The sequence below is a fragment of the Tachysurus fulvidraco genome, chromosome 16 (assembly GCF_022655615.1).
Source record: "Tachysurus fulvidraco isolate hzauxx_2018 chromosome 16, HZAU_PFXX_2.0, whole genome shotgun sequence".
NCBI lineage: Eukaryota > Metazoa > Chordata > Actinopteri > Siluriformes > Bagridae > Tachysurus > Tachysurus fulvidraco.
The window spans coordinates 21,577,051-21,593,550 of NC_062533.1; the positions used below are offsets into that span (position 1 = coordinate 21,577,051).

Consider the following 16,500-nt stretch of genomic DNA (forward strand, 5'->3'; position numbering starts at 1 on the left):
CGGGTACTCCGGTTTCCTCCCCCGTTCCAAAGACATGCATGGTAGGTTGATTGGCATCTCTGGAAAATTGTCCGTAGTGTGTGTGTGTGTGTGTGTGTGAATGAGAGTGTGTGTGTGTGTGTGCCCTGTGATGGGTTGGCACTCCGTCCAGGGTGTATCCTGCCTCGATGCCCGATGACGCCTGAGATAGGCACAGGCTCCCCGTGACCCGAGAAGTTCGGATAAGCGGTAGGGAATGAGTGTTTTATTTGAGAGACACAAAAGGACTGATATAGAGAGACAGACAGAATGAGACAGAGGCAGTGCTGCTGTGCTTTATTAGAGTCAGACAGAGAGAGAGAGAGACAGCAGGGACAGTGAGACAGCAGGGACAGAGAGACAGAGACAGCAGTGGTATAGTAATTGTGCTTTATTAGAGAAAGGTAAACAGAGTAAAGGGGCAGGAGGGAGGCTCATGCATGATGGTGTGTCTGATTACAGGGAACAGCGTCAGTGAGGTAGAGGAGCTGAGACACAGAGAAGAATCCAATCAGAAGAACTACAAAATAAACCTGTACGTCAGCCAATCAGATGCAGGGGGCGTGGTCCTGAACACTGACTCTGTTCCTGCTGTTCATACAGTGTGTGTATTTAGTGCTAGTCTCACACACTAACTGCTAATTAGCCAATTAGCAGGTGCTTCCTTTCAAACCAGCTTTTGGGATGCAGCCAGTGATTTGGAAGTTAGGTCAGATATCAGTAGGTTGTCTGTTTGTGGCTTTGTGTTGTGTAGCAGTGAGAAGGGTTTAAAAAGACACAATTATTCTCTCTGTAATCAGAGTTTCATTCATCACTGAAATACTGAACAATAAATACAGCTACGGATAAAAGAGTAATTCACTTTAAGTCTCACAATTAGCATGACCGAGTAGCATGTTGCCTCCAACCTTCTGTGATATAAAGCCTTTCACTCAAACCTCACACTACACCACATCACACACTGCGTATCAAATCACAATTTCCAAAATCCAAGAAACAAACAGTTTTTTTCAAAAAAATTAGAATATTAATCCTGCAGAAGTGCAGTGGGTGGAGTCTGACCTGACCTGACTCCTCCTACTACTCTTACCCCCGAGACCATCTGCACCACAGAGCCACACTTATATAGCTTGAGGTTTGTCGCCACAATCGTTTATTTTGACTCTGCCCAGTTAGGAGGAGTTGATTCAGGTCTGACTCCGCCCCCTTGCGGTGCAGCAAGTGGTACTTAAAAATATGCAGCGTTCACAAGCATTAAAATCATCTGTAGAAACGTCCAAGCTTCATATCAACCACAGAACATCATCATGATTTCATCTCCACTGTAGAAAAACACCACTGAGCAGAAACACAGAGAGAACGCACAGAAAAAGGTCTGAGTGCACCACCGAGAGTCCCCATGTCAGGAGAGTCAGGAGAAATGAGTCAGGGAAGTTGGTGTATTAATGTGCAGAAGAGTCTGTAGCTGTCTCACACCCCTAAGGGCTTTAACCCTACCCCCAACCTCACATTCTGTCTGACTCCCAGAGGCAGCGCGGTCACACCCAGACTCTGCCTCGTAGGAGGCGGAGTTATCGTAAGTGGTTCAGAAGCTGTGAGGTTTAAACAGTTACACAGCAGTTACAAAGAACACTTTGTGAAACTCAAATGTATAAATGAATACAAATACGATAGGACATTGATTTAGAACAAAAGTAATGACACCCACGTAGGAAGACGTGTAATTGTGTGCTGTTGATGCACTGCAGTGGCTGAGCTGCATTACTGGAATGTTGAACGCTTAGCACGATCTCTTTCACCATTTAGTGTAGTCACCATTTTGTTTTTGTGTTACATCAGCAGTGATAAAAGTGCTCATTTACAGCTGATTGGTGTTTAAACATGTACATGTGCCTATGAACAGTCAGTTTCTGTAAATCTGATGAGAATATTTCATTGTGTTTGCTCACAAAAACATTTATTCACATCTTTACTAAAACTGAGAAACCTTTTTATCAAATTTAGCCCTATTTAATAACATAATTCCAAAATCGTGTTCTGATTGGCTGAAATCGGCTGAAACGACCCATGCTAATGGTTCTCAGTAGCGCACTCAGACATGTGACTCGAACTGAATAAAGTGAAATCAAGTCCTCAGATGAGCAGAACAAAGTGGAGCTGAGCTCCTCCTCATACAGTAAACATTTTGTTACGTTTCCACAGTCTTTGTGGAACCCGGGTCCTCACAGGGTCCTCAGTTGAGCAGAGTGCCATAGAGCTGTGCTTTCGTGAGACTGTCCTTCCTCGTCAGGCCCAGATTGGTGAATGTCTGGTACTGTGATGCTGCCTGAGTCGTCGGAGAACTTCTTTCCTGAGGAGAGGTGCTGATCCGGTCCTGCTGAAATGACTGCAGCTCAGCACCAATGTCCATGGATCCGATTTCCAGTGACTCGTTGGAGCTGTTTGGACTCACATCCACCTCCTCATCCTCATATTCTTGCTCGAGTCCAGCCACCTGCTGCTCCACCTCCTGGGTCTCGTCCTCTGTGCTGTACAAGTGTGTATTACGGAGATCAGTGCTGGAGAACTGATCCAGCAGGGCGGCACCATGGTGCCGATAAGCGTCACTTCCCTCCTGGAAGCTGCTGTAGAGGGGACCAAGCCGGATCTTGGCAGGTCGGACGGAGAAGTGCTGCTCAGAAAAGCTGTATGGTGAAGCACGTCCGGCACTGCAGAATGAGTGTGCACTGACGTCCTCTACACTTAACCGCCTCCATCGGCCAATCAGCACCTCCTGTTCCTCCTCTGGCTCCTCCTCCTCTTCTGGCACCAGTGCACTACCACGCCGACTGTCACCATAGTTGACACTGGGGGAGGTGGATGGTGGTAGGGGCTCGTATGGCTCACTGTAACACGACATTGCGCCACTGTAGAGAGGAGAGCCGCCGTTTTGGTAAACATGAGATACACTGAAGGCGCTTGGACTTTCTCTTTCCCAGGAATCGTCACTTTTGTGCTCATACTCAACACCATCTCGCCACTCCATGTAGATCCCATGGTGTTGAGGTGAGGAGGTGGTGCTGTAAGGAGGCTCGGCCCCTTTTTCTTCAGACCCACCTCCACTGAAACTGGAGTAGGAGCTAGAGGCTCCACCCACAGAGGTGTTAAAATGCGGAAAGCGGTGCAGGTCAACACTGGGCCTGCGCTCACGACGTCGCTCGTCTGGGCAGTACAGTGCCGTGTCACTGCTGTAAACATCACACTTAGCCACGCCCCTCAATCCCAGACCCAACCGCTCGTTTCCACTCACAGGGGTGCCGATCAGGAAGCCCGGGTGCTCGCGAGGCTCGTGGAGCTCATGCCGTGTTGGACTCGGGGAACGTGACGCTTCCTCTGGTTTCTCCAAAACATTAGACAGTGCAGAGGAGGGAATGGGGTCGGAATACGGCGAGCGACAGATTGGAGAGGAATCCTCAATGTGCAGACTCAGACGTTCCAGAAAATCCGCCGGCAACTGAGAGAGAGTAAGAAAAAACTTTACATTAGATTTAATGTAAAAAATCTCTTAATGATAATGTTGTGTTTATCAAATAACTTATAAGGCTGTTTAGAAAAAATCATCCTGGTCTCCCCTGAGGAACTGAACCATTATTACACTCAGCATCCATTTGTTACCATGGCAACAGTAGCAGTAAACCATATGTAATTAGCTAGCAGGACATTTCAGGCTAATTACAGTGTTCAGTAATAAGCACTGAAGACTGAAGTGTGTTTTCAGCACCAGGAGAATAAAAGAGAAGGTTTTGTATGATTGAGGCCAGACGAGGGGACAATAAAGAACACTGATAATAAATGTGAATAAATCTGTCCATCAGCCTGAGACTGTGTCCCAAACCGCCAAGCCGAACAACACAACAAACACACCACACTTTTGTCTTCTCTGTCTTTTGTCCTACACTGTCTTTTGTCTTCTCTGTCTTTTGTCCTACACTGTCTTTTGTCTTCTCTGTCTTTTGTCCTACACTGTCTTTTGTCTTCTCTGTCTTTTGTCCTACACTGTCTTTTGTCCCACACTGTCTTTTGTCCTGCACTGTCTTCTTGTCCCGCACTGTCACTGTGTACTGTGTCAGATATATAAGCATGAGATGATAATAGAAGCTTCCTGACTTGACTCTTGACTTTACTTGTGATTGTGTGTGTGTGTGTGTGTGTGTGTGTGTGTGTGTGTGTGTGTGTGTGTGTGTGTGTGTGTGTGTGTGTGTGTGTGTGTGATAATAAACCCACCTCAGAGAGCTGAGCTCTGTACTGAGACTGATTACACTGCAGGAGCTGAGCTGCTAGGTTGCAGTCCTTGCTGTATAAATCCTACACACAACACACAGGAGGTTACACACACTGCAGATGGTAGACCAAAAATCTCTCTAACACAACACGTCACACACACACACACACACACACACACACACACACACACACACACACACACACACACACACACCTCAGTTAGACACAACAGGAGAATCAGCTGCTGAGTTTCAATGAAGTTTGATGATTTTTCTCATAAATGTGTTTCATTATTACTCAGAAAAAAAGTCTCCCCTCCTCCCCACCCCCATCTCTCACCCCCTGTCTCTCTCCCCCCCGTCTCTCTTCCCCCCAATCTCCCACCTCCTCTCTCTCTCTCTCTTTCTCCCCTTCCCCTCTTCCTTCATGCAAACTGAATCACTCTGAAGCTCTTTTTACTGAAAATGAGACTAAAAGCAGGACCTGAGCAGACAATCAGGTGAAAGGTCAGCGTTATAACGTGTAACATGTCAGAGTTAATAACCAGCTCAAACCTGCTCTATAACAAAGAACATGAGTTAAAGGAAGATCAGAAGGTTTATTACATGTGCCGTATGCAGCTGTGTACAAAATACATGCTGATAATAAAAGCCTCATCACTTCATCTCTCCTTTTTATTCTCCATCCTGAGATCAGGGTGTCTCGGTCTGGCAGATTATTTAACACGTGATGTTTAATACGTGATGTTTAATACGTGATGTTTAATACGTGATATTTAATACGTGATGTTTAATACGTGATGTTTAATACGTGATGTTTAATACGTGATGTTTAATACATGATGTTTAATACGTGATGTTTAATACGTGATGTTTAATACGTGATGTTTAATACATGATGTTTAATACGTGATGTTTAATACATGATGTTTAATACGTGATGTTTAATACGTGATGTTTAATACGTGATGTTTAATACATGATGTTTAATACATGATGTTTAATACATGATGTTTAATACATGATGTTTAATACGTGATGTTTAATACGTGATGTTTAATACGTGATGTTTAATACGTGATGTTTAATACATGATGTTTAATACGTGATGTTTAATACGTGATGTTTAATACGTGATGTTTAATACGTGATGTTTAATACATGATCTATCATTAAAGATCATCAGATGTAAATATTCTAATTGTCTCTGGACTTTATGCTTCATATTTCTTTTATATTCAGGAAAGTTGTGGAAGTAATAATGTGAATGTGGAGAAACTCCGAAACTCTAAACACTGAAGCAGCTGCAACACTCGTCTCACAAAACACTGAGTGTGTGTGTGTGTGTATGTGTGTGTGTGTGTGTGTGTGTGTGTGTGTGTGTGTGTGTGTGTGTGTGTGTGTGTGCCCTTACATTGTCCTCTTTAAGCTTCTCGATAGTGATCTTTGCCTCCATCAGGTGTGTGTTAAGGACAATGATCTCTTGACTGAGAGCTCGCTTCTCATCATCATGATGTTGGGTCTGAAACACATACAGACATTATTAGGCCACGCCCCCTAAAGACACACAAGATACAAAACACACACTGAAGTTTATACTGATAGCTGACTTATGAAACTTGTGTGTGTGTGTGTGTGTGTGTGTGTGTGTGTGTGTGTGTGTGTGTGTGTGTGTGCGCGTGTGTGTGTGTGTGTGTGTGTGTGTGTGTGCATTTCATTCACCGTTCGGTGGATTTTGTCCTCCAGGTCCTGATTAATCCTCTGTAATGCCGAATAACTGCTCTGTATTCTGTAATAAAGCAGAAATCCAGCATGAGCTGTGCTTCAGTTCTGTGTCTCACACTTCCCCTTATCCACTTCCCCTTTATTAAGTGCCCTTGGGCCAATTGTCTTACATTATCAGCTCAAGTGAAGTGTGTTAAAGGATCATTAGAGTCACAGCAGGAGCTTCATTACTGTGTGTGTGTGTGTGTGTGTGTGTGTGTGTGTGTGTGTGTGTGTGTGTGTGTATGTGTGTGTGTGTTTGTGTGTGTGTGTGTGTTGTACCTCCTTAGTTTATCAGTGAATTTGTCAAGTTCCTCTTGAGCTCTGCGCAGTTCTGTCTCGAGGTACTGCCTCGTGGAGTCAAACTCACTCTCCAACAACTCCAACTTTTGGGTGGTGAAGGACAAACGCTTCCTTAGCTCATCCTTCTGCTCCTGCAAAGAGCTACACACACACACACACACACACACACACACACACACACACACACACACACACACACACACATACACACGTTGTTAAGACGGTATACTACTGCTTTAGATTCTGAAAGCATTTCCTCAGAGATTGTAGATCACTTCCTGCTTGCAAATAAAAAAACAGTTTTATACAAATGTCTGAAAAGTCATGAACAGTTTGCGTCTTGAGTCAGCGCTGATCCACAAGTTACTAAAGTTACACACTTTCGGTCATGTCTGACAGTCGGTCCGACTCTAAATAAACTAATATCTAGTATATGTAACTCCTGTACACTGAACTGACATGTTGTGCTGAGAGAACTGTGAGCTGTTGATATTGTGCATGCGTGAATTACTAACTGATACAGCGAATCATCAGTACACTGAACCGATACAGCGAATCATCAGTACACTGAACTGATACAGTGAATCATCAGTACACTGAACTGATACAGCGAATCATCAGTACACTGAACCGATACAGCGAATCATCAGTACACTGAACCGATACAGCGAATCACCAGTACACTGAACCGATACAGCGAATCATCAGTACACTGAACCGATACAGTGAATCATCAGTACACTGAACCGATACAGCGAATCATCAGTACACTGAACCGATACAGCGAATCATCAGTACACTGAACCGATACAGTGAATCATCAGTACACTGAACCGATACAGCGAATCATCAGTACACTGAACTGAGAACTGTTTGTTTCGGACGCGTCCTACAGACTGAGAACCGATGAGCTGCTGTCGGATGACTGAACCGATACAGCAACAAATGGAAATGGTTCTGATTTAATGTCTTATTAACCTATGAGTGTTATAACTCAGTTACATTAGTTATTTAAACAACTGATGGAGCGAAAGAAACATTTCAAAATGATGCAAGTTTTTGTAAGCTGATGAAGATTAGTTTATTAACTTTATATCTTTAAGCCATGTAAAACATCCACGTTAGCACATAAATGCCTGTACTGCGTGTTTTAGTTGCAAAACTTAAATGTAAGAAACGTATTTAACTAAAGTTATGATTACAAAGAACTTTACAAATGTGTTAAATCGATTGTATTAATATCTGCCGGCAGCGGGATAATGGAATTTACGTCATGACATCATCGTGAATGACGTCATTACGTCAGGACGTAAAAGAACTGGTGAACTGGATTATTGAACTGGTTCATTAAACCGAACTGTCTGAAAGAACCGGTTCGCGGAAAAGAACCGAACTTCCCATCTCTAATGAACATGGGGTCCTGTTTAATCCAGTTTAATCCAATTTAATCCAGTTTAATCCTTATTTCTGAAGAACACAAGAACACCACCAGCTCCAGTATTCCAGGCTACACCGGGTAGCATTGGGTAGAGGATGAACGTCTCACATGAAGTGTAGGAGTGTGTTAAACCTCTACAGTGTGAAATGATGCACTGTTAGAATGTTATGTCTGGTTGCTAGGCAACAGACACCCAATCAGGAAGCGTGTACTGCTCTACAAACTAAATGTGTTTGAAAGCATCCTCCTCCTGTTTGCCTCCTGATCACAGACAGCACATCCAATATTAATACAAACAAGAAGACGTGTCTCACTTCTGCTCTGTCTCACTCTGTCTCACCTTTTCTTCTGGTGCTTACAGCCGGCCCGTGAGCTCTTCAGGCCCGTTTTGCCGATGTAGATCTTCTTCATGTTGTGTGTGTGAACATCAGCTCTCATGTAGATGTGTAGAGCTGCTGGTGTTTATCTGTCATCCTCTCTGTGGAGGGTCTTAAAGAATTGCACTGGGCTCTCTGTGATAACCCTGCAGACAGACAGATACACAGACAGACAGACAGATACACAGACAGAAAGAAAGAAAGAAAGAAAGAAAGAAAGAAAGAAAGAAAGAAAGAAAGAAAGAAAGAAAGAAAGAAAGAAAGAAAGAAATTGATCATTTTCATCAGATGTGCTTTATATTAGAAGAGGTAAGATCAGTGATAATATTCATCACACACATATACACACACATTCTCACACACACACAAACACACACAAACACACACATACACACACAAACACACACACACATTCTCACACACACACACACACACACAAACACACACACATACACACACACACACACACACACACACACACACACACACACACACACACACACATTATCCAGACAGACTATCCAGATGGTGGGAGTTGTGAACATGTCTCACTGCAAATGTGTGAGTCATCAGTGCTTGTAGACAGAGAGAGAGAGAGAGAGAGAGAGAGAGAGAGAGAGAGAGAGAGAGAGAGAGAGAGAGAGAGAGAGAGAGAGAGAGACTAATTCCTCCTTCTTTTGGTGGGGACAGATCATCTACCAGGAAACCCCTTAACTACGGAAACCCAGAGAGTGTGACTCACACACACACACACACACACACACACACACACACACACACACACACACACACACACACACACAAAAGTGTTTTAACAAAAGAAGCATATTAAATGGAGAGAGAGAGAGAGAGAGAGAGAGAGAGAGAGAGAGAGAGAGAGAGACAGAGAGACAGAGAGAGAGAGAGAGACAGAGAGAGAGAGAGAGAGAGAGAGAGAGAGAGAGAGAGAGAGAGAGAGAGAGGGAGAGACACACACACACACACAGACAGAGAGAGAGAGAGAAATATCTGACTCCACCATTGTGACTCCACAATGGTGGAGTCCGATATTTAATCCAATCAAATCACTCTGTATCAGCCTAAACACACACTACACACTATACACTACACACTGCACACTGCACACTATACACTATACACTATACACTACACACTGCACACTATACACTATACACTACACACTGCACACTGCACACTATACACTACACACTACACACTACACACTACACACTATACACTACACACTATACACTATACACTACACACTATACACTACATACTGCACACCGCACACTATACACTGCACACTATACACTACACACTACACACTACACACTATACACTATACACTACACAGTATACACTACACACTATAAACTACACACTATACACTATACACTACATACTGCACACTATACACTATACACTACACACTACACACTACATACTGCACACTATACACTACATACTGCACACTATACACTACACACTATACACTACATACTGCACACCACACACCACACACTACACACTATACACTACACACTATACACTATACACTATATACTATACACTACACACTACACACTATACACTACATACTGCACACCACACACTACACACTATACACTACATACTACACACTATACACTACATACTGCACACTGCACACTACACACTACACACTATACACTACACACTATACACTACGCAGTATACACTACACACTACACACTATACACTACACAGTATACACTACACAGTATACACTACATACTGCACACTACACACTATACACTACATACTGCACACTACACAGTATACACTATACACTACACACTACACACTATACACTACACAGTATACACTACATACTGCACACTACACACTATACACTACATACTGCACACTACACAGTATACACTATACACTACACACTACACACTATACACTACACAGTATACACTACATACTGCACACTACACACTAAACAGTATATACTACACACTACACACTATACACTACACACTATACACTACACAGTATACACTACACACTACACACTACACACTATACACTACACACTACACACTATACACTACACACTATACACTATACACTATACACTACACACTACATACTGCACATCACACACTACACACTATACACTATACACTACACACTACACACTATACACTACATACTGCACACTATACACTACACACTACACACTATACACTACATACTGCACACCACACACTACACACTATACACTACATACTACACACTATACACTACATACTGCACACTGCACACTACACACTATACACTACACGCTATACACTACATACTACACACTATACACTATACACTACACACTATACACTACACACTATACACTACACACTATACACTACACACAACACACTATACACTACACACTATACACTACACACTATACACTACACACAACACACTATACACTACACACTATACACTACACACTATACACTACACACAACACACTATACACTACACACTATACACTACACACAACACACTATACACTACACACTATACACTACACACTACACACTATACACTACACACTATACACTACACACTATACACTACACACTATACACTACACACTATACACTACACACTATACACTACACACTATACACTACACACTACACACTATACACTACACACTACACACTACACACTATACACTACACACTACACACTATACACTACATACTACACACTATACACTATACACTATACACTATACACTACACACTATACACTACACACTACACACTATACACTACAATAGTGGTGTTTGTGTGTGTGTGTGTGTGTGTGTGTGTGTGTGTGTGTGTGTGTGTGTGTGTGTGTGTGTGTGTGTGTGTGTGTGTGTGAAAAGTGTGAAAAGTGTGAAGAGTGTCTGTATTTAGTGGTGTGTATGTGTACAGCATGGACAGTGTGTGTGTATAATGTAGACTGGTGTGTATGTGTATAGTGTCTACAGTGTGTATGTGTATAGTGTGTATAGTGTGTATGTGTATAGTGTGTATAGTGGTGTGTATGTGTATAGTGTCTACAGTGTGTATGTGTATAGTGTCTACAGTGTGTATGTGTATAGTGTGTATAGTGGTGTGTATGTGTATAGTGTCTACAGTGTGTATGTGTATAGTGTGTATAGTGGTGTGTATGTGTATAGTGTCTACAGTGGTGTATATGTGTATAGTTTGCATTGTGGTCTGTATTTGTATAGTTTTTTTAGTGGTCTGTACTGTGCATTGTGTACAGTGTCTATAGTGTGTATGTGTGTAGTGTTATGAATTTGTGTGGTCTGTACAGTGTACAATTTGTGTGTCTAGTGTGTACAGTGTCCCACAGGGCTCAGTACTTGTTCCTCTTCTTTTCTTTCTGTACACTCACATGGGTTCTCTTACCACTGCTATGCTGATGATACACAACTTATCCCCCCCCCCCCCCCCAAAAAAAAAAAAAAAAAAGATACCACAGCTTCTGACCGGATCTCAGCATGTCTGGCAGAAATTTCATCATGGATGACTGCTCATCAGTTAAAGCTCAATCTCAGTAAAACTGAAGTGCTGATCATCAGGTGATTCATCCCCAGGTCACGACCTTACAATATCCTTGCACAACGATCTGATCTCCCCTTCAGTCACAGCTCACAACCTTGGGGTAACCATGAACCATCAAATGTCCTTTTCCTCTCATGTCCCTAATGTGACTTGCTCATGTCGGTTCATTCTCTACAACATTAGAAGGTTCAGCCATGTTTCCCCACACAGACTGCTCAGGTACTTGTTCAGTCTCTTGTCATGTCGACACTGGACTACTGCAGCTCTCTCTATCAGGTCTACATATGAACACATCCTCTGTAAATGACCCATAATGTAGCTGCTTGTTTTCAACCTGCCTAAGTTCTCCACACCACCACATTGCTGTGCTTCTCCACTGAGTAGCTAAACGCAACAGGTGGTTGCCTACAAAGCCAAAATGTGTCCAGATTCCTCTTACCTCAAAGGCCTCATCAGCATGTATCAGATCTAGTCCAGATCTACCAGCACTGCTCCACTGGTCCACCATCTCTCAGGGTAAGAAGGAGGTCTACATCAAGACTCTTTTCTGTTCTGCACCGAAGTGGTGGAGTGAACTTTCTCTAGATGTCTGAACAGCTGAGTCACTGACTGTCTTCAGAAAAAAGTGAAGAGCTTCATATTCATGAAATACTTGGACTTGCCCTTTCCCCCGTTTGTGTATTTAAAAATGAAAACCCTTAACAGATTTGTAGGTTTATGGTATCTGAATTCTGTAAGAGTGGTCCAGTGTTAATGTGTTCAATGATAGAGACTTAAAGCACTTTTATACATCACTCTGAAATGGCTAAATGCCATAAATGTAAATGTACATGTATAGTGGTGTGTTTGTGTATTGTGGTGTGTATATGTATAGAGTGTATAGTGGTGTGTATGTCTATAGTGTGTTTAGTAGTGTGCATGTGTAATGTGTGTATAGTGGTGTGTGTGTGTATATAGTGTGTATAGTGGTGTATATAGTGGCGTGTATGTGTATGGAGTATATGTGTAGTTTGTACAGTGGTCTGTATGTGTATAATGTGTACAGTGATGTGTATGTGTATAGTGTGTATCATGGTGTGTATGTGTATAGTGAGTACAGTGATGTGTATGTGTATAGTGTGTACAGTGATGTGTATGTGTATAGTGTGTATCGTGGTGTGTATGTGTATAGTGTGTACAGTGATGTGTATGTGTATAGTGTGTATCATGGTGTGTATGTGTATAGTGTGTACAGTGATGTGTATGTGTATCATGCTGTGTATGTGTATAGTGTGTATGTGTATAGTGTGTACAGTGGTGTGTATGTGTATAGTGTGTATCATGGTGTGTATGTGTATAGTGTGTACAGTGATGTGTATGTGTATAGTGTGTATGTGTATAGTGTGTATCATGGTGTGTATGTGTATAGTGTGTACAGTGATGTGTATGTGTATAGTGTGTATCATGGTGTGTATGTGTATAGTGTGTACAGTGATGTGTATAGTGTGTATGTGTATAGTGTGTATCATGGTGTGTATGTGTATAGTGTGTACAGTGATGTGTATGTGTATAGTGTGTATCATGATGTGTATGTGTATAGTGTGTACAGTGATGTGTATGTGTATAGTGTGTACAGTGATGTGTATGTGTATAGTGTGTATCATGGTGTGTATGTGTATAGTGTGTACAGTGATGTGTATGTGTATCATGCTGTGTATGTGTATAGTGTGTATGTGTATAGTGTGTACAGTGGTGTGTATGTGTATAGTGTGTACAGTGGTGTGTATGTGTATAGTGTGTATGTGTATAGTGTGTATCATGGTGTGTATGTGTATAGTGTGTACAGTGATGTGTATGTGTATAGTGTGTACAGTGATGTGTATGTGTATAGTGTGTACAGTGATGTGTATGTGTATAGTGCGTACAGTGATGTGTATGTGTATAGTGTGTACAGTGATGTGTATGTGTATAGTGTGTACAGTGATGTGTATGTGTATAGTGTGTATCATGGTGTGTATGTGTATAGTGTGTACAGTGATGTGTATGTGTATAGTGTGTATCATGGTGTGTATGTGTATAGTGTGTACAGTGATGTGTATGTGTATAGTGTGTATCGTGGTGTGTATGTGTATAGTGTGTACAGTGATGTGTATGTGTATAGTGTGTACAGTGATGTGTATGTGTATAGTGTGTACAGTGATGTGTATGTGTATAGTGTGTACAGTGATGTGTATGTGTATAGTGTGTACAGTGATGTGTATGTGTATAGTGTGTACAGTGATGTGTATGTGTATAGTGTGTACAGTGATGTGTATGTGTATAGTGTGTACAGTGATGTGTAGTGGTCTTTAGCGTTAATCGTACCTGTGATAAGTGTATTATAATTAGCTCTCTGAGGGAAAAAATCTTAGCTTTAGAAGTGTGCATCCAGACACTAGAGGGGTGGTGATAGTAGTGTAGTTTTTATAGGGGAATATCTGGATGCCCAAGGTGGAGTTAGTAACCCTCCATCTCCGGTATTAAAGGCCTCACAGCAGGGCGAATGGGTGACGACTCGGCGGCAAAGTCACAAAGCCAAGCTAACGCTAAGGCTTGCCCATGGGAGCACCACTTCTCTCTGCTCAGACACTTTCCCAGTTTAAATGTAGATTAAAAACTCAGGCGTACACATACTACATCCCATAATATTGTGCTCTATTACATCTGACCAAATGCACATTATCATCCAGTGCTTGTTAATATGAACAGCAGCTACGAGCTCAGAACCAGCTCAGATTGGCTTCTGTGCGATGAAGATTTAGGACCTCCACTGAGATGAGGCCGACTCTGTGAGGATCCTGAGGCATCTACAGATCTACCAGCTCCAGTTAGACTCTGTTACACTAAAGAGGAGATGTGAACTCCATGTGGTGTTTTACATCACTACAACATTTATCAGACTGTATATATATATAATCACACCCCCAGTGTCCCCCAGATGAGGATGAGGTTATATAATCACACCCCCAGTGTCACCCAGATGAGGATGAGGTTATATAATCACACCCCCAGTGTCACCCAGATGAGGATGAGGTTATATAATCACACCCCCAGTGTCACCCAGATGAGGATGAGGTTATATAATCACACCCCCAGTGTCACCCAGATGAGGATGAGGTTATATAATCACACCCCCAGTGTCACCCAGATGAGGATGAGGTTATATAATCACACCCCAGTGTCACCCAGATGAGGATGAGGTTCCCCTTTGAGTCTGGTTCCTCTCAAGGTTCCTTCCTTTACCATCTAAGGGAGTTTTTCCTCCCCACAGGCACCTGAGTCACTACACAATATAGATATTGTATCTCCACTTAAGAGAAAAGTAACGAGAGGAAAACTTGCCCCCTGGTACAAGGACAACACGCAAACTTTAAAACAAGCAGCTAGGAAATTAGAACGTAAATGGCTTCAAACTAAATGATCAGTATTTCAGTTAGCGTGGAATGAAAACCTTCATAGCTACAATAAATCTCTTAGTGCTGTTAGAACAGTGTATCTTGGCTCCCAGTCAAGTTTCACATTAATTATAACATTTTATTACTAACATATAAAGCACTTAATGGTCTCGCGTCTTGGGTTTCTATACTTCTGCAAAACTGCTTAGAGACAATTGTTAAAAGCGCTGTACAAATAAATGGAATTGAATTGTATAGTGGTGTGTATGTGTATAGTGGTGTTTATCATGGTGTGTATGTGTATAGAGTGTATAGTGGTGTGTATGTGTATAGAGTGTATAGTGGTGTGTTTGTGTATAGAGTGTATAGTGGTGTGTATGTGTATAGTGGTGTGTATAGTGGTGTGTATAGTGGTGTGTATGTGTATAGAGTGTATAGTGGTGTGTATGTGTATAGTGGTGTGTATAGTGGTGTGTATGTGTATAGAGTGAATAGTGGTGTGTATGTGTATAGTGGTGTTTATCATGGTGTGTATGTGTATAGTGGTGTGTATAGTGGTGTGTATGTGTATATTATGTATGGTGGTGTGTATAGTGGTGTGTATGTGTATATTATGTATGGTGGTGTGTATAGTGGTGTGTATGTGTATATTATGTATGGTGGTGTGTATAGTGGTGTGTATGTGTATAGTGTGTATGGTGGTGTGGATGCTATCAAGATGGCGCCGCGGTTGGCAGCCTCATTGCTTAGCTCCTCAGTGTTTGCTCTGTTTTTGTTAGTTTTTCCTGTTCTGTGTCAAAAAAGTTTCAGTTTCACCAGGGACACACACACACACACGATCTTTTACATTCAGGAGTACACACACACACACAATCTTTTACATTCAGGAGTACACACACACAAGATCTTTTACATTCAGCAGTACACACACACACAATCTTTTACATTCAGTACACACACACACGATCTTTTACATTCAGCAGTACACACACACACAATCTTTTACATTCAGGAGTACACACACACACAATCTTTTACATTCAGTACACACACACACGATCTTTTACATTCAGCAGTACACACACACACACAATCTTTTACATTCAGCAGTACACACACACACGATCTTTTACATTCAGGAGTACACACACACACGATCTTTTACATTCAGGAGTACACACACACAAGATCTTTTACATTCAGGAGTACACACACACAATCTTTTACATTCAGGAGTACACACACACACGATCTTTTACATTCAGGAGTACACACACACGATCTTTTACATTCAGCAGTACACAC

General features: G+C 42.0%; 1 protein-coding gene across 2 annotated transcripts in view; it reads right to left on the reverse strand.

Annotated features, from left to right (window-relative positions):
• Positions 1-394: 394 nt before the first annotated feature.
• The window catches only part of si:dkey-174m14.3 (uncharacterized protein LOC563117 homolog), a 38,635-nt gene continuing 22,529 nt past the window's right edge, over positions 395-16,500 (reverse strand). Inside the window, exons 2-7 of one of the 2 annotated variants that reach the window (XM_047801869.1) lie at positions 8,126-8,308; positions 6,327-6,488; positions 6,003-6,069; positions 5,695-5,802; positions 4,282-4,362; positions 395-3,511 (exon numbers count right to left, since the gene is read on the reverse strand). In XM_047801869.1, coding sequence (XP_047657825.1) covers positions 2,252-3,511; positions 4,282-4,362; positions 5,695-5,802; positions 6,003-6,069; positions 6,327-6,488; positions 8,126-8,223 — 1,776 coding nt within the window. In that variant the 5' untranslated portion in view covers positions 8,224-8,308 and the 3' untranslated portion in view covers positions 395-2,251. The remainder of the gene's footprint in view (positions 3,512-4,281; positions 4,363-5,694; positions 5,803-6,002; positions 6,070-6,326; positions 6,489-8,125; positions 8,309-16,500) is intronic. The other variant, XM_047801870.1, reaches the window with a different exon arrangement.